General features: G+C 41.0%; 1 protein-coding gene across 3 annotated transcripts in view; it reads left to right on the top strand.

The window, feature by feature from the left end:
* Window positions 1–16,454, top strand: part of DIP2C (disco interacting protein 2 homolog C) — a 311,260-nt gene that overhangs the window by 174,071 nt on the left and 120,735 nt on the right. For all 3 annotated transcript variants that reach the window (XM_058021234.1, XM_058021225.1, XM_058021242.1), the window contains one exon: window positions 2,402–2,512. In XM_058021234.1, the coding sequence (XP_057877217.1) occupies window positions 2,402–2,512 (111 nt within the window). The remainder of the gene's footprint in view (window positions 1–2,401; window positions 2,513–16,454) is intronic.

Here is a 16,454-nt window from a genome sequence, read left to right as displayed (position 1 = left end):
GCCCTACACAAGTCACTTGCTGTGGGAAATGTGGCACTGCTTTTTCTTAGCAAAACCTCTGTCACACAGCATCAGTGTTAGGTGTAGAATTTTTGGGTGTGTTTTTCTAGGATTTTTGTGAATTTATGTGATTCCCAGAAATTATTTCATTCCTGATGGTGTAGATAAGGACTGTGTCGCTATAGGACACGGAATAAAACAACACAGGCACTGGAATTGTCAAGGGAAAAAGAAGGGCAGTTTAATTTCTGACTCCAACATTTATAGATTTTCAAAAGTAACAGTGGATTGGAGCATGACAGTGTCACCTCTCCAATGACACTGGACCAGCCAACAGTCTATCAAATTTCTCCTTCTCCAGAACAGAATGTAAAACAATAATTATTTAGAGTAAAGCACGTGAGAAAGTTTGTTATAAGAATTAAACATCAGAAGGCTTAGAAGAACTTAGAACAGGGTGACAGGACTGAGACAAGTAATGATGCTTAGCATTTCATACAGACTGAAACATATTTTTTTGAAAAATTTCAGTCTAAATTATTTTTATTATTAACTGTATATTGCTCATTGTCAGGGTTTCCAAATAAAGGAGGAAAAATTCTGAATATAAAAGAGAGAAGAACATATTTATTTTGGTATATAAAAAGGAGTAGAAAGTACTCCTTTTGATTATTTCAGTGATTTAGTAGTCAGGTTCACCTGACTGAAAGAACATTAAGGGAAATGAGAGCAAGTGAAATTATGCAGTACTATGGTATGGAGACAGAGGAGTTAAATGAAGACATTTTATTTGATTTAAGAGAGTGAATTATTAATCACAATCTGAGTAGAGGAAAATTTATGGATTCATTCTGTCTTTTAGGCGCCTATGAGATTTTACTCCAAGCATGTTTTTTAGCCAACCAGCCATTCCTCCACCGAATCAAAGCAGACTTGACATTGCTGATAATCCAAAGATTTAAGAGAAAAGCTGGATTTCGAGTGCAGTTTATTTTCACAAAGAAATAAGCATACAATGCCAACTTTTTTCAAAAGATGCTTTTTTAAAGAGTCCATTGCAACCCAGCTGAGACTGATTGAAGTAATCACAGGATTTTCAGTTGGTCTGTGTCTACATAGAAATTCTTGTTTCCACAGATGTAAACTCTTGTCCCTCTCCAATAAGCTGGCATTGAGCTGTTTGGAAATAGAAGTGGAGAGTTTTTACATTATGCTTTAATTGAAAAATATGAGCATATTTCCAAGCATTGTTTTGCTGAATCCAGTTTCAAGTTATTAGTCCTACATTTGAGCCCTAAGTGCAAGGCCCAGTTTTACTTGTGTTCTTACAGTTACACGTGGTGTGTAACTACTTCTTAAAGGCAAAATATTGTAGGAAAGAATAAATTTAGTTTTGTCAGGTCCTCCTGTTCTTTACCCCTGTGCATCACACACCCAAGGCTCTCTGCTTTGTTAGCTCAAGGCTGAATGCATCAGCTGGGCTTGTCTGCTCAGTTCTTCTCTGGAAGAGAGCAGGGAACCACATCATGCCACTATTACAGATACAGGTTTGCTTTCTTTTCCTGTTGTTTGTTTGAACTTTCCTGCTTAAATCATTGCCTTCTCTCTTCTCTGGTAGTTGTCAAAGAACATAAATTTCAGAAGTGTTCATATATGATGTTGCTGTTATATTACAACTGTAGTTTAAGAAGCTTTCAAGAAAGTACTTTTTTTAAAAAAAAAGCAAATTCACTATGGGAAATGGATTAATAAAAGGTTTGAATCTTAAAATACTGGATGTTTAGGCTCAGCATATTCAAATGCTGAAGGTTTACAAGTCTATTTTTGTTGTTTTGCTTGAACAGGCTACTATTTTCAGCCTGCTTTGGTGCAGTTATAGTTTACTTTCTGACCATTGGTAGGTAATAATGACTCTAGATATTATTACTAGTTTCCTTCCCACAGGAACTAGTTTCCATAGGTTAGAATTGTGCTGTCACCAGCTGACACCATCCAGCCAGATGAGGTTTTAGATGATACACACAGATTTTCCTAGGAACCATTTTGCAGGAAGGTTTCAATATCCATTGCAATTGTGTCTTTATTAGCTCATTAAAATATGTCCTAAATACTACTTTATGAAAAGTCATCTGTTTGTGAGATAAAAAATGCCAAGCTTTCTGTCTGTTTGCTCTTTCTATGTTGTCCATGACCCTGGAAAAAAGGTTTTTTAGAGAGAACCAGGAAAATAACCACATCAGAAAAGCTGACCAGAGGCAAGTAGCGTGCAACCAATTGACACGACGCGCTTTAGGCACTGAATGTTCATTTCCTACTCCTAGTGTATGCTGCACTCCTCCTCACTATAAATCTTCCAAAATTCAATCAGAATGAGCTGTTTGGTTTTTTTTCATTGATGCAGGGGTGGACCAGGCCTTACCACAAGAACGTCGGACTCCTGTCACTCCGTCCTCTTCCTCCCGGTATCACCGCCGCCGGTCCTCAGGGTCACGGGATGAGCGCTACAGATCGGGTGAGTGCCACTGCAGACCCCAGAACTAGAATGGAAATTTCAAATTTCAAATCTGTTCCTTGCTTTTTTAAAAGGAAGTTTGTTGTGGACTTGTGTAGTTCAGTGGGGAACGTTCATTGTGTGACTAGAGAGACGCTGTCCGAGCGTGCAGGGATGGAGTTACAAAGCCAAGATTCATCTGGAACAGGATCTGGCACTGAGTGGCTGCAAAAAAGCCTCCTACAGGCACATTAGTACAAAAGGGAAGAGTATGGAAAACATGGTCCCACTGCTGAATGGGGTAGGAGATCAGGTGACAAAGGGCATGGAAAAAGCCAAGATAATGAATGTATCCTTTGCCTTGGTCTGTGCTGATGATATTTGAGTTTTGGAAACCAAGGCATGTGAGACCCTTGGAAAGGTCTTGAGCAATGACCACCTACCCTCTGTGAAGGAGAATCAGGACAGGGAATATTTGAACAAACTGAATGAAGAAGTCTGTGGGACATGATGGGGATGCATCACTGACCAATGTGAATCCACTTTCAACTCCCCAAAAAGTTGTGTCACTCAGGGGAGGTTTCTGCAGACTGAGAGAAAGCAAGTTCATTGCTGTCTTCAGGAACAGCAAGAAATAGAATCTGGGAGCTACAGGCCAGCCAGACTCTTCTCAATCTCTTGAGCAGGTGGTAGAGCAAATAATGCTGGAAACTCTTTTTAATCATATGAAGGGCACAGTGGTGATTGGGAGTAGACAGCACAGATTTACAAAGTTCTCTTAGTAGCTTGGTCAATTCATGCTTGATTAGCCTAATGACCTTCTACAATGAGATGACTTTCCTGGAGGTTGAAGGAAGAGCAGTGGGAGTTGGATGCCTTGAGTTTAGCGAGGCTTTTGACAGAGTCTGTCATAACATCCTCCTTGACAAACTGGTGAAATGTGGATTAGATAAGTGGACAGCAAGATGGTCTGAAAATTGGCTGAAATTGAATTCAGAGAATTGTGATCAGTGACACAGAGTCCAGCTGGACCCCAGTCTCTGATGGGTACTGTAGGGAGTGAATACTGGCTAGTACCCCTTAACAGCTTCATTAGTGACTTTGTAGGTGAGACAGGGCCCTCTTCACACACTGGCAGATGATACCAAATTGGAAGGAGCAGACATGTGCACACATATGTAATGCCATTCAGAGGGATCTGGGCAGCTCTGAAACTTCTTTGGTCTTATCCTTTGAAGGTGTAAACTGCATGTACTACACCTTATCCCAATGGAGGTTAGGTGTGCTCAGCTGTCTGAACTGCTTCAGGGGCTGCTGCAGCATGAGCATCCTGCTCAGACAGCAGCCTGAGGCCACAGACTGGTTCATCTGGTGCTGCCCCTCTTGCAGCTGCAGAATTAGGGAGCCATAGAGAGCAGCACCCACCAACCTTTGTGGCAGAGTGACCCTGGTGAGCTGAGAGTCAGAAGCCAGGGCCTGATGGTTATGGAGGGTCTCAAGGAGAGTAAATTTGACTGTGGAGGCTTTGGATTGTGTTTGAGAGATGCCTCTTGCTGGATGCAGTCAGACTCATTCAAATATGAAAAAATTGATTTAAGCCTAAGAAAAAGCTTTTTTTCCTCCACTGGTACAAGTTGCCAAGAGAAATTGTGGTGTCTCCATTCTTGGAGCTGTTAAAAGCCCTACTGGATGTGGCCCCAAGCAGTGTGCTGTAGATGACCCTGCCTAGAGCAGGGAGTTGGACTGGATGGTCTCCAGAGGTTCCTGCTGACCTACTCCAGTCTGTGGTTCTGTGGCACAGCTGAATTTCACTGTACTGATTCTAGTTTGGTAATACTATAAGAAAAATATTTAATTTGCAGTATAGCAAGTTGGGAACATCATTATGCCCTAAATAGAAGCACTGATTAAAGGAAGATAAAATTAATTTCAGAGCTGAACAGAAGGGTAATAACTCATTTCCAAATGAATGGGATCCAACTTTCTCTGTGATACTGCTCCAGATATAACACAAAGTGAAGGAAGTGATTGGTTTAGAACTGGTTTATAATGGCTTCTCACAACAAGAAAGACATTGAGGTGTTGGAGCATGTCCAGAGCAGGGCAGTGAAACTGGCAAAGGGTCTGCAGCACAAGTCTTATGAGGAGCAGCTGAGGGAGCTGGAGGTGTTTACCCTGGAGAAGAGGAGGCTCTGGGGAGGCCTTATCACTCTCTGCAACTCCCTGGAACAAAACTGGAGAAAGATGGGGTTCAGCCTCTCCTCACAAGTAACAAGAGACAGGACAAGAGGAAATGGCCTCAAGTTGTGCCAGGGAAAGTTAGATTGGATGTTTGGGAAAAATTCTTCAGCTAAAGAGTTGTCAACCACTGGAACAGGCTGCCCAGGGAAGAGGTGGAATGGTCATCCCTGAAAATGTTCAAAAGGCATGTGGATGTGGCACTTGGGGATGTGGTTGAGTAATGAACATGGTGGTGATGGGTTAATGGTTGGTCTGGGTAATGTTGTCTTTTCCAACCTTAACAATTTTGTGACTTCATAAAGAAAAAGTGAACTCTGAAACTTCTTTACTCCTACCCTTGAAGGTGTAATTAAGGATAATTGGGGAGCCATAGACAGCAGCACCCACCAACCTTTGTGGCAGAGACACCCTGGTGTGTCTGTCTTCTGAGAGTCAGAAGCCAGGGTCTGTGGAGGGTCTCAAGGAGAGTAAATTTGACTGTGGAGGCTTTGGATTGTGTTTGAGAGATGCCTCTTGCTGGATGCAGTCAGACTCATTGTGCTGACACAACTGGAAAATTGTGGAGAACTCCTTATTAAACCTTTTGTAACATATCTCTGATTCATTCCATTAGTCAAGGAGCTTGCCAGTCCCATTTAAAGGAAAATTAAATGATAAATGTGGCAGAGAAAATTCATGTGTGTCCAGACCATTCTGATAAATTTTTAAAACTCCCTCCTCCCCTCAGAAACCCTGGGTTCATACTGTAGATGTTGCCAATTTTTTTGTTGAATAATGGTTGTGGTATCTGCATAATAATTCCTTGATACATAAGCTCCTAGAAGCTTCTCCAACATTACACTATAAATGGTCTGATTTCTACCCAGTTTTTAAATAGGTAAAAAAATACTATTCCTGAACTTGTCTAATTTGTGGGTGTTCAACACATGGTCCTCAGATCTCCAAGCTGTGACTCTCCAGAGCAGTTCTGTTGAAAACAAGAGCATTTGACTGTGAGTTGAAAGTCTGCTTGAGCTGTACTTGCCATTTGTACATGAAGATGTTGAGTCAGTTTAGGGATGGGCAAAAGGAGACATCCTGCCTATCTTCATTGTGTGCCTCTTCTGAGACCCCAGGAGTGTTCAGTTGGTGCTGCTGTCTTGGTTTCAGTTGCTGCCTTGAAAGGAAGGCATTTGTTCAGAGAAATGGTACATGAGGTCCTATCTTAGGGATGGGGCAAGTTGTAATTATATATATATTTATATATATATATATGTATGTATGTATATGTATAAATAATAAAGGCACAAACTTCTGAGTTACTGAGAGGAAAAGTAAGGAATTCAGTGTAAAGGGCTGTTGTTAGTGCAGGAGTCTCACTTTAGGAGAGTCAGGACTATACCATAAATTCAGATCTTGCTGCTCTGAAAATGTCCTCAGTGTTAAAACTGAGAAGCTTGACAGTATTTTGGGACTTTTGGCAAGACTTTGAATTCCTAGCTTGGTTGCTGTATATATGACTCCTCAGCAAGGCAACGAGTTCTCCAGCAAACTGGTTTGAGCAACTGCTGCATCTTCACTCACTCACTCAAAAGAAAACCAAATGTAGCAAATGTCAGTGAAAGCAAATGTAGGTATAAAATTCAATTTTTAAAACTTACCAGATCATCAAATTTACTTTCAGAGGAGCTTGCTAAGATACAGTGCAATGTTTGACCCTGGATAAAAAAACCCAACAAACAACCCTGAACTATGCCCTCCCCTTCTATGTGTTTCCCCTGTGAGATCAGAAGTCTGTTTCTTTCTTGCTCTCTTAATGACTCATTTATTACTGTAGGTTGCAAACTTGCAAGTCAGATTTCATTCTGGTTATCTTGTTTTCAGATTCAGATTTGCTTCAGGTAGAAGTCTTTGTTTGGCTTGTTGTTTTGCTGTGCTTAATACTTCAGCATCTCTGCTCTGATCACATTGTGATTGTTAGATCCTAGCTGTTACCCAGATTGAGTGTTTGTTATCATATTTGGCACATCTACTTGGAAAAAGCCCAAAACAAAATGAATACACACTCTTTAACCAATAAGGAATTCACATCTAGGAAAACATTTCCCTTCCTTAGTGTTTTTGCACAGTTTATTTCAATTAACATCTGCAAATAAATTTCCCATACCAACTCTGATCAAAGTCCTTTTCTGTCTCTTCTTGGTAAGGTTTTCCTAATTGGAAGTCTAAGATTCTGAAAGTCATCCAGTTCTCCTTCCATGCCTTTGCTTTTTATGTGGATTTAGATGTCAGCAAAGATTGTTAATGAACTCTCTTTGGAGACTCAAAATCATTGCTGCCACTAATATCACCTTCAACTTCTTCTCTTGTATTATTCAAAATGTCAAACTGTGACATTTTTAATCCCTACCTGTTTTCTTACTTCAATCTTTATTATTATTATTATTTCATTAATGTTGTAACCAAATATTTCAGCATTATAATTTCAAAAACTGACTTTCTATGATTTTATATTCTAAATAAAACTGACACTTGAGATTGTGGACACTATTTTGTTCCCAAAATGTTCCTGGGATATTTTTTGTTTCAAGGTAATTGGATTTTAGAATTCAGCCTGCACTGGAAATTTAGTCTAATTCTTTAAAACCAAAAAGGTTTAAAATTTCCTGGCTGCTTCTTTTTATACAGGAAGGGAGCCTGAAACCACAATGTTTCAAAATGTCAGCTTTGATCATTTTTCAGATGTCTAAAGAAATAGAAAATGCTATAAAGTGTAGTAACTGAATTAGTGCAGGGTGAAGCGATATTATTTACTTTATACAAATGTGGCAAATAGTTTAGCTGATATTAATCCAAAAGCATTCCTTGATTTGTTTACTACTGATTTTTTTTAAAAAAATCTCCTAGTATTTCCACATTTGGAAACAGTATTTGGAAAGGTTTGCCAAGTGTAGATCATGGCAATGTTTTTCTCTTAGCAACTGCCTTTCCTTGTGCTATAACATTATCTGGGGGCTTGAGATGACACTGGAGCCAAATGGTGCTGCAGGCTGGATCAGAACTTTTGCCAAGAGCCTTTTCTGGCCCAGTGGATTTTCAGGCAGGAGAGCTCAGGCAGAGGAATGCTGGCTTGTGGAATAGATGTCAGCACTGGGCCTGGTCTGCTATGGGGCTGCAGAGTCAGGCTCAGACTGGAGCACGAGTGAATGATGGAGATGTAGACATAGCTGCAGTTGGCCATACAGCTTTTGTTTCCTTGGTGCCATTTAGGAGCTTGGTTTCTCAGGTGCTTTTGGAAGGTGCAGATCCATGGATTTGGAATGCTGTGTTGAGATAAGGAGATGGGAATTATATGGTGGATTATGCAAGGGGGTAGCCTGAACAGCCCAGCTTTCACACCACTGCTGTGCTGTCTGAATGAGCTGACTCAGCTGAAGAGTGACATTTTCAGAGGCTCTTGTCCCTCCACACTGTCACTGTGGCCCTGTTCTCACTGGTGGCAGTGGCTGCATTCTGCTCTTGCTAACACTGAAAACCCTCACAGGAGAACATGAAGTTTCTGCCACCATTACTTAAAATGGCATCATATCAACTGTCCTGCTTTTGGAAGAATGGTCTTTTTGGTGCTTAAAACCCCCTCTGCAGTGTAGCCCTGTGGTGACAGTCCTGCCTGAGCTTGGCCCTTGCCTGTGGCTCTGTGGTGGTGGCCGGAGCTGAGCTGGGCTCTGCTGCCACATTAAGGCTGCAGTGCAGTACAGCAGCAGCTGCTGGGCCTTGCCAGTGACACAGCCCTGGGCTACTGGGCAGCTCCTTGGCATCAGAAACTGTGCTCTTGGTCACCATAAATCTCCCCCAGTTCTTTGTTTCCTAGCCGGTTGCGGTCTGTGGGGTTCAGAGAGCAGCTCTCCCTCAGAGACCTTCAGCAGCTTTCTGGGGAGCAGGTGTGTTTTCCTCCCTCAGCTGGGATCAACACACAGGGAGCTGAAATACCAGGTCCTTTCTAACTTCCATTTTCCCAAAAGGACACCCTGTGGCCTTTAGATGAGGCCAAAGCAAGAAGCTTGAGTTCTCCATCCCAATGCTGAAAACCAGAGCTCCTCCTCCTGTGCCAGGACCTGTCTTTTACTGTTTCCACAGTTGTCACTAATATAAAACCCACCTAAAACCAGAATGGATAACAGGAAAAAATGTGCACCAATAAAATTTAAAAACTAAAAAAAGAACAACACTAATTGCTAGGGAATGTGGTGTAATATATTCAAAGGCACATGGATATGTTAGGCTTGAGATAGTGTCTCTATGGTTTCTACTGCTCCAGAATTCTCCGATGAGATAAGAATGGGACAAATGGGTTGGGCCAAGGTTATCAAGTCTCCTGTTTCTCATGAACTTTGTAATAGGCCTTGAAGATGACCGGAGCACTGCCTGCAGCAGTGTAATCCTTGAGAGAAGTGAGACCAATGAGCTCTAAAAATGGAGTTTTCCAAGTGTCAGGAATGATGTGGGAAGTAGCAGCATAAGTGGAATTGTGCTGCCTCTGTGTCTGGAGGTTGATGGTGTCCTAGAAGTCAGACCAGCAAGAGAGAGCACCTGCACTGCATGGACTCAGTGGACAGGTTTAAAAGGCACAGCAGCAGGTGAGCACAGGGCTGGGAGCTGAGAAATGGAGAGTTTTGAGAAATGCCATTTGTGGAATCAGCATCTCTCAGCTGGTAGCATGGAGGAAGGGTAGGGGCTGTAGGGTGGCTGTGGTACCTGCCCTCCCAGCTGGGAGAATACCTCCCTTCTGGAGATTTTTTTCTCCCATAATTGAGGTGGTGGAGGTGAGAAAGAAAGAATTGGTCTGGTACAGCATCCTTGGACAGCTGCCAGCCCCCATCCTGGAGATCCCACCACTGCAGGGAACAGCCCATTTCCAAGTGCACTCAGCACTCCTTTTAAAAGATATCTTAATATAGGAGATAGTTGAAGGTACTGCCAAAACAAATGCATCCTAATACACTTCTCACAGCTCAAACTCCTGAGCCACCTTTCCCACACTGATCTTCAAAGGGGAAAAGACAGAATATAATTTATCTGAGCATGAAATTGTTAAACTTCAGAACAAATCATCCCAGGCCAGGTTTGAGGCTCATTTGAAATATGGTAATTAGGAATGAAAGAACATTCCCTGTAGACCCAAGTTCTGGAGATGCTGGCACCAGACCTGTCTTAGCTGATCTGCTCTGCTCTAGGAGCTTCAGTACCTGCCTCACCATGGATTTGTTCTCATTTACCAGGAGGTAGGTGTGTGCATGACCCCTAACCAAGGTTGGTCACATTTTGGGTCTTTGCAGCTTACCTCATGGTGATTTGAAAATATACAGGTAACTTATATTTTGTGGTTTTGAAAGGATGTTCAAGATTTCATTCTGTAATCCTGCCAGAACTGACAAAAAATAATTGCACTATGACATTATGAGAGCTGTGCATGCTAAAGGATGGAAAGGGAAGATTTGAGGAATATTTTTATTGAACCCTCATCATTTAGCATTTCTCCAAAGAATAAGGGGAAAGGAAAATGTGTTTAATGTGCTCTGTATTAGAATGGGACTGCATATAAATGTTCATATGACTGATAATAAAACAGATAATATTTTAACCCTAAATTTGTAGAAGTTAATTTGAAATACTTGTAGAAGTTAATACTTATAGAAGTTAATTTGAAAATCATTGACCTAGCTGTAAACAGACTTATTCAGAAATTAATTAATCTCCTATCTGATTTAGCTTGCTTACAGATTTCAAGCTACAGCTCAATCAGGACAAAAAAAGAAGCTGAAGAAAAATGCTGGCTAATATGTAATTTATATGACCACATCCTTGCTTTTGACCCAACAGAAAAAGTTTGTGAGGATAAGTATAGAGCTCTTGAGAAAATTTGTTTAAGGATCTCTAGAGAGAAACAAATATAAAGTTAGTTCAGATTGCATAGTAAAGGGGCTTGAGATGAGATCACTGTGTGAAGCTGACTTCCAGAGTGCATTACAAATGGGATAAATAAATAAATGGAGGGATGGAAATTATTAGTGGGAGACCTGCATGTTGGGGTTTTATTTCACTTATGAGTAGAGTTAATACAATTTTAAACTCAGAGTTTTGAGAAAAACATTTTCAAATTAACTTTTTTATAACACCTGAATAATCCAAATTAAAGCAAAAGCTATGCAAGACCAGCTGTGGAGTCAGGGAGTTCAATCTGTTGTTTTGGTGTCCTGTTTGCAGCATGTGAGCTCTGTTCTTCACATCCTGCCCATACAGCTTTCCCAGCCACGTGTTCAGCTCCTCTCTTCCTTCCACCCAGGATTATGGATTATTGCTGTGCCAGCCAAAGTGGGAGATGACAGCCATGCTTCTCTTCCTTAGTTTAGCTTTCTGACCACATGGGGACATACCAAGCATCTGGTTTGTGCATGTGTGCAGCAGGTGGGGATGGAAGATGCTCAGGAGTGCTCAGCATTGGCTGAAGGATGGCACAGCCCTTCCTGCCCCAGTGGGGCTTGTTGGCTGCAGCATCCTGAACAGCCAAGCCTTTTGCAGTGGCACATTCATGGGAGTGCACATCTTTTCTAAAGCACTGACTTTCAACTGCCAGAAATGGTACAGATCAACAAAACTCAGCCCCAAATTTATGAAAAGACAGCAGAAGTTTCCCTTGCATCTCCATGTATCCCCAGTTCCCAGTAGAGCCAGGGGCCTAATATAAATATTAGCTTAAATATCCCAAAGGCTGAAACTTGCACACATAAGTTGTTTTTTGAAAGGTAAGCAACAGTTTATTTCTGTTAGTAACCTCCACAGCCCTCCTATAAATGAGAATTATCTTAGAGCAGCTGTTCTTGCATTCAATCATGTGCTGACTATTGTGAGTGCCATATTTCAGAATTAATAGCACACCTGCTTCCAGATGGAGAGAAATTAGGTGTCACACAGTTTGGGCCATGTGCTTTCCTATCTTAATACCCAAAGAGATTGTGAAAGTATTCTGAGACTGCTTCATTATAGCATCACCCCCTGCAAAGATCTGGTATTATATGGACTCACTTTCACATTCCCAGGGGTGAGATGATTTCCAAGGGACTGATCTGTGTTGGATGAACACAGCAGAATTTTTATGAAATCACTTGCCCTGTATCTGCCTGAAAATAACCCAGTGATGTCAGCCAGGACAATGAAAAGACAAAACCCAACTGTAATCTGTTCTGATGATACCACATTTACCATGTTTCACTCTATTTAGCATGTCCTGATTGCATTTCCAATAAATGTAGCGACCAAGTTATCTCTATTCAGAGTATTTACAGGCTGCTTATTAGGAAATGAATTCTCAGTGTTTCCTTTGTCTCCATGGTAGCTCTGACAAAGGTCTGATTAAACTCAGAAGCAACTTTCATGCTTTCAACTACTGGTTTCCTGTAAGACAGCAATTACCAACCTTCTCTCTGTATAATTACTTAGCATAGAATTGCTATACATACCATTGTCTTATCCAGAACTTTCAGCCAAAATTCACCTTTGATAATGCTATTTTCCTATAGTATCAGCTGTTTCCCTGCAATAACTAGAAATTGTTTTGATTATTCTGTTGCATTCTGTGTTGATGCAGCAGAAAATGGCCTTGCTCCCATTGGCTCCTCTGTCTGCTCTCCCAGCTGTTTTCCTTGATGCCATCCCAGATGCATGCTTCCCTATGAAAGAGATTTATTTGTGGTTTTACTTATTTGTTAAATGTCTGACTTCAGGGCTGATCCTCTACTGCAGCACAAATGAGACATAACTAGGTATATTATATGTACCTGAATAACCTCTAAAAATCCTTTGGTGTTCTCACCTCATTAGAGCAGAGCATCAGCCTTCTTGATCTTGATAATCTGCCATTCTCTGAGTGAGTTAGTTGTGTTTGAGGGCTATCCTGTAACAAGCAAGGAGTCTAAACCTTCTCAGGGCTTAGGTCTGTGTTACTCCCAGTTGTGTCATCCATCATGTTACCAGGAATTGGCTGCTAATGCAGAGGAATAACGATTGTTTCCAATGGCTAGCTCAAAACAAAACAAAAAAAAAGACAGAAAGAGTTTGGGGGAGAGGAATGAGAATTGGAATTACATGAGCCAAAAGGAAGAAACAGAAGAAGTGGATGGATTCAGATCACAACTAGGTTTGTCTCCAGGCAGTTTTATTCTTTCAGGAGCACATTCCCTGAAAGGAGGGATGGAAGTGGTACCCTTACCTCACAACAGGCAAGCCAGGCTGCAGAAGATGGTAGGGACTCTGTTAGGTAATTCTGCATCTGTACAGAAAAAAAAATTAAGCAACAGCTTGTTTTTTCATATTTGTGTTTCTTAAACTGCTGGTGATTGCATATGAAGGCTTTATAAATCCTGAGAAATTGAAAACATGAGCAAAACTAGAAGAAGGAATATATTTCATCAGAAAAAGAGGCAGAAACAGATTCTAAAATCTTGATTCTTGCAATGCACAACTCCTGTCTACAGCCAGTTTAATTTCTTGTCTCAAAAAGAGACAGGGCTGCGTGGTAAATGAGATGCAGGAGAACTGCTTGACACACAATGGCAAGACCTGATTTAAGTACAAAAAATGATAATGTTGTTCTTTTGTGTGCTGAGGCATTTTATGCAAGGGCTGTGAGGAACAGTTTTATAATGTGGAATTTTTAAATGCAGCTGTTGCTGGCCGTGGGAGGAGCACCCTGTTCTGTGATCTGTGCAGAGCTCATACCCAGATCCCTGATCTCTGAGGAGGCACTGCTTGCTTTCAGTGTTTTGAGTGTTTGACATGCCTATGGAGCAAATGCAGCTAATATTGAATAAAGGAAGCTGCTGAGGCAAGTTAAACTTATGTAGGAAAAAAAACCCTAATAAGCCCTCCACCTTGAGGAAGAATGCAACTGTAATTTGTTGAATAGGTTTTTGTTCTTTTAAAATAGAAGATCTAAAGAAAAAAGAGCAAGTTCATTTGCTAAAAGCTGCACAAGTCTCTAGGAGGACGAGGAATTTGCAGCATATTTCAAATGTCTCAGTTGCAGTTCAGAGCTTTAAAGGGCTCTGTCTCTGGCCCAAGTAAGGAATGGGGCATCCCTGTCCATGGGTGGAAGGGGTAGGGTGAGTCAGAATTATGCTCCATGCCAAATGAAAATGCATTCTTTGGAAGAGTGCTCTTCTAGCAGCTGTAGAGAGACATGAAATGCTGCAGCAGGGCTCCACATGTGGAGCAGGAAATGGCTGGCCTTGTTCATCACACAACAATTGGTTTTTGCTTCAGGAAAAGAAGACTGATTTGCTTGTGGAGACAGCTGAGCCTAAAAGGATCATACATACTGTCTTCCCTAAAGGAAATGAGTAGGAGAGGGCAGCTTGTCATAGAGGGAAGTCTCCACTTGTTCTAAGTATGCATATATTTGTGCAAGGAGGAGAGAAAGTATGTTCCCCTAAAAAGGCTTCATGAGAAGTTCCAAAGATATTTATATTATCCCAGAGCCAGATAAAACCATCCAGCTCAACTTCTGACTAAATAAAAATTTGTAGTGTTCCCCCCAAAAAAGATTTCAGGACAGCATATGGAATAAATGGTTAAAGAACACTGTGAACAAGGAGTCAAAAGTATCAGCAGTATGAAATAATTGTGTTTATAGTGTTAATTTCTGTATTTCTGGGCATTACTATTTGACTTTGACCAGTGCCCACCTATCAGCAGTGAACCCTGCTCTGTCCCTATCTCCTGTCATTCAGTCACCCCACATGGGGAGGATGTCCATAGCAAGCTGTGTCTGTGCAGTAATGTCTGTTTTAGTGGAGTTGGCTTTTTTCTGTAAGCCTTTCCAGTCAGGCCAGGAGCACACCATTGTGCCAAGTTATGAGATAAACCAGATTAAAAGAGTGACTGCACTCAGCAGACACCTCCTAGGAAAGCTGGGCAATCCATCCTGCTGATGGCATGAGGAATTTGCAGCAGTGCAGAGTTTCTGCTATGGAGCTCGTTGGCCAAAGCCATAGGTCATCACTCTGGAAGTCTGAACTTGCAGACCCTTATTCTCTGTACCAGTTTTAATTTCTCTGCCCTTGGTTTTGAGACCTCATCTCTTGTATAATAACAGATCATTAGCTCTTTGAAAGGAATCTTTCTTTCTACCACCTGCTTGTTTTTACAGTTCCACTTCCTTTCTCTTTCACTTACTGACTTTATTCCCAAAAGTATGGTTGCCCTTTCTGTCCTGTCATAGAAAGTAAAGGAAGAGAATAAACAAGTAAAAATACTTGAATGCAACAGGGAGAAGGCTGGGGACAGAGCTGTTGTGTCTGCAGTTTGCAGCCCATAAGAAATATGTCAGGTTGAATCCTGAACACCAGGTTGATTGGTGTTAAGCAACGAGCACAAGTTAAAAAGTGAACTTTCCCAAGCTTGGTGCTTTGCTCTTTCCCATTTATTAATTCTTTGAGTACAAACACACAAATTAGATTCAATGTGTGGTTGGCCAAGCTAAAACAGTGGAGAACCACTGTGCCTTACTTCCCACTACTGTAGACAGAGGTAATGATATTTTACTCTATGCTCTAGATTTTCTGTTAAGACATTCTTGTGGAAAAAGCCAGGTGGGAAGAGTATAAAATGATTTATCTATAGGAGAGCTTTGAAGGGTCAGGATCTGGAGTCATTTTATCAGCTATAACAGTGTAGTTAGAATGTCACATGAAAGAGCATTTCACCTAAAAGCATGATTTTTCCACTTAGAAATAGCCTTCCACTCAGAAGGCTTGAGTGCAATTACATCAAGGTATATTTCTGTTTGAAACTCTATCAGAAGTTTATAGTAGGTAAGAAATTACAGCAAGAAATACTATAAAGAAGACAGAAGAAGTGTTCTTTTAATGATTTTCTTTTTAATGCAGGCATTTCTGTGGACCAAATTTTCATACTTGAACAATTTTTTCAGAAAAATTAATGAGAAAACTGTATTTCATAGCAATACTCAATCACAGTATGAGTTCAGTTAGTTTGAGTATGCCAGGGTAGATTGAGAAGGAATTCAGATGCTTTTACCAGATGTGCAAGACAGGGGCATCATCCTACCAGAGATGGTTTGAAATTCTAATGTGATATTCCTGCTGATGCTGTGTGTGATATGTGGAGAGTAAAAACTGCTTTGTGATGATGGGATTTGTGGTGATAGCAGTTTCCTGTCCCAAAGGAACTTGGATATATCTTCTTACTTTGTCCCAATGTGCATCTCAAATGTGATTTCCTTTCTTTGGAGAACAAGGAGCATCCAGTTCCTGTTGTGTAGGTTCCTGTTGCAAGTCTCCTTGTATTTTTTCAGTAGCTGTTAGGGACAGCTTTGAGGAAGCAGTGGATTACATACAATAGGATGGACACCATGGCCCATCTTTGACCCAGGTAAAAGGAAAGAGCTACCACACTCTGTTCATATTCATGAGTAGCAAATTAGCAGGGATACGGGTGATGATTGTATGTTTCAACTTGGATTTAAATCCATGCTTCATGAAAGTACATGAAAGCAAGAGATTATTAGTTGCATTTTGGTTAATATTCCTTGTGCTACAAAAGCAAAGTGGTTTGTAGACCAGAAAAGCAAAGCTAAAACCTAGGGAAAAGCAAAGTATGTGTATGCAAAGTGCATATCTAAAGCTGATATTTGTTGGGAGCAAACCTTCTTACTGTTTCTGTCTTG

This window comes from Melospiza georgiana, chromosome 1 (genome assembly GCF_028018845.1).
Source record: "Melospiza georgiana isolate bMelGeo1 chromosome 1, bMelGeo1.pri, whole genome shotgun sequence".
Classification (NCBI taxonomy): domain Eukaryota; kingdom Metazoa; phylum Chordata; class Aves; order Passeriformes; family Passerellidae; genus Melospiza; species Melospiza georgiana.
The sequence above is the reverse complement of the archived record's forward strand: the minus strand, read 5'-3'. Positions and strand labels throughout refer to the sequence as shown.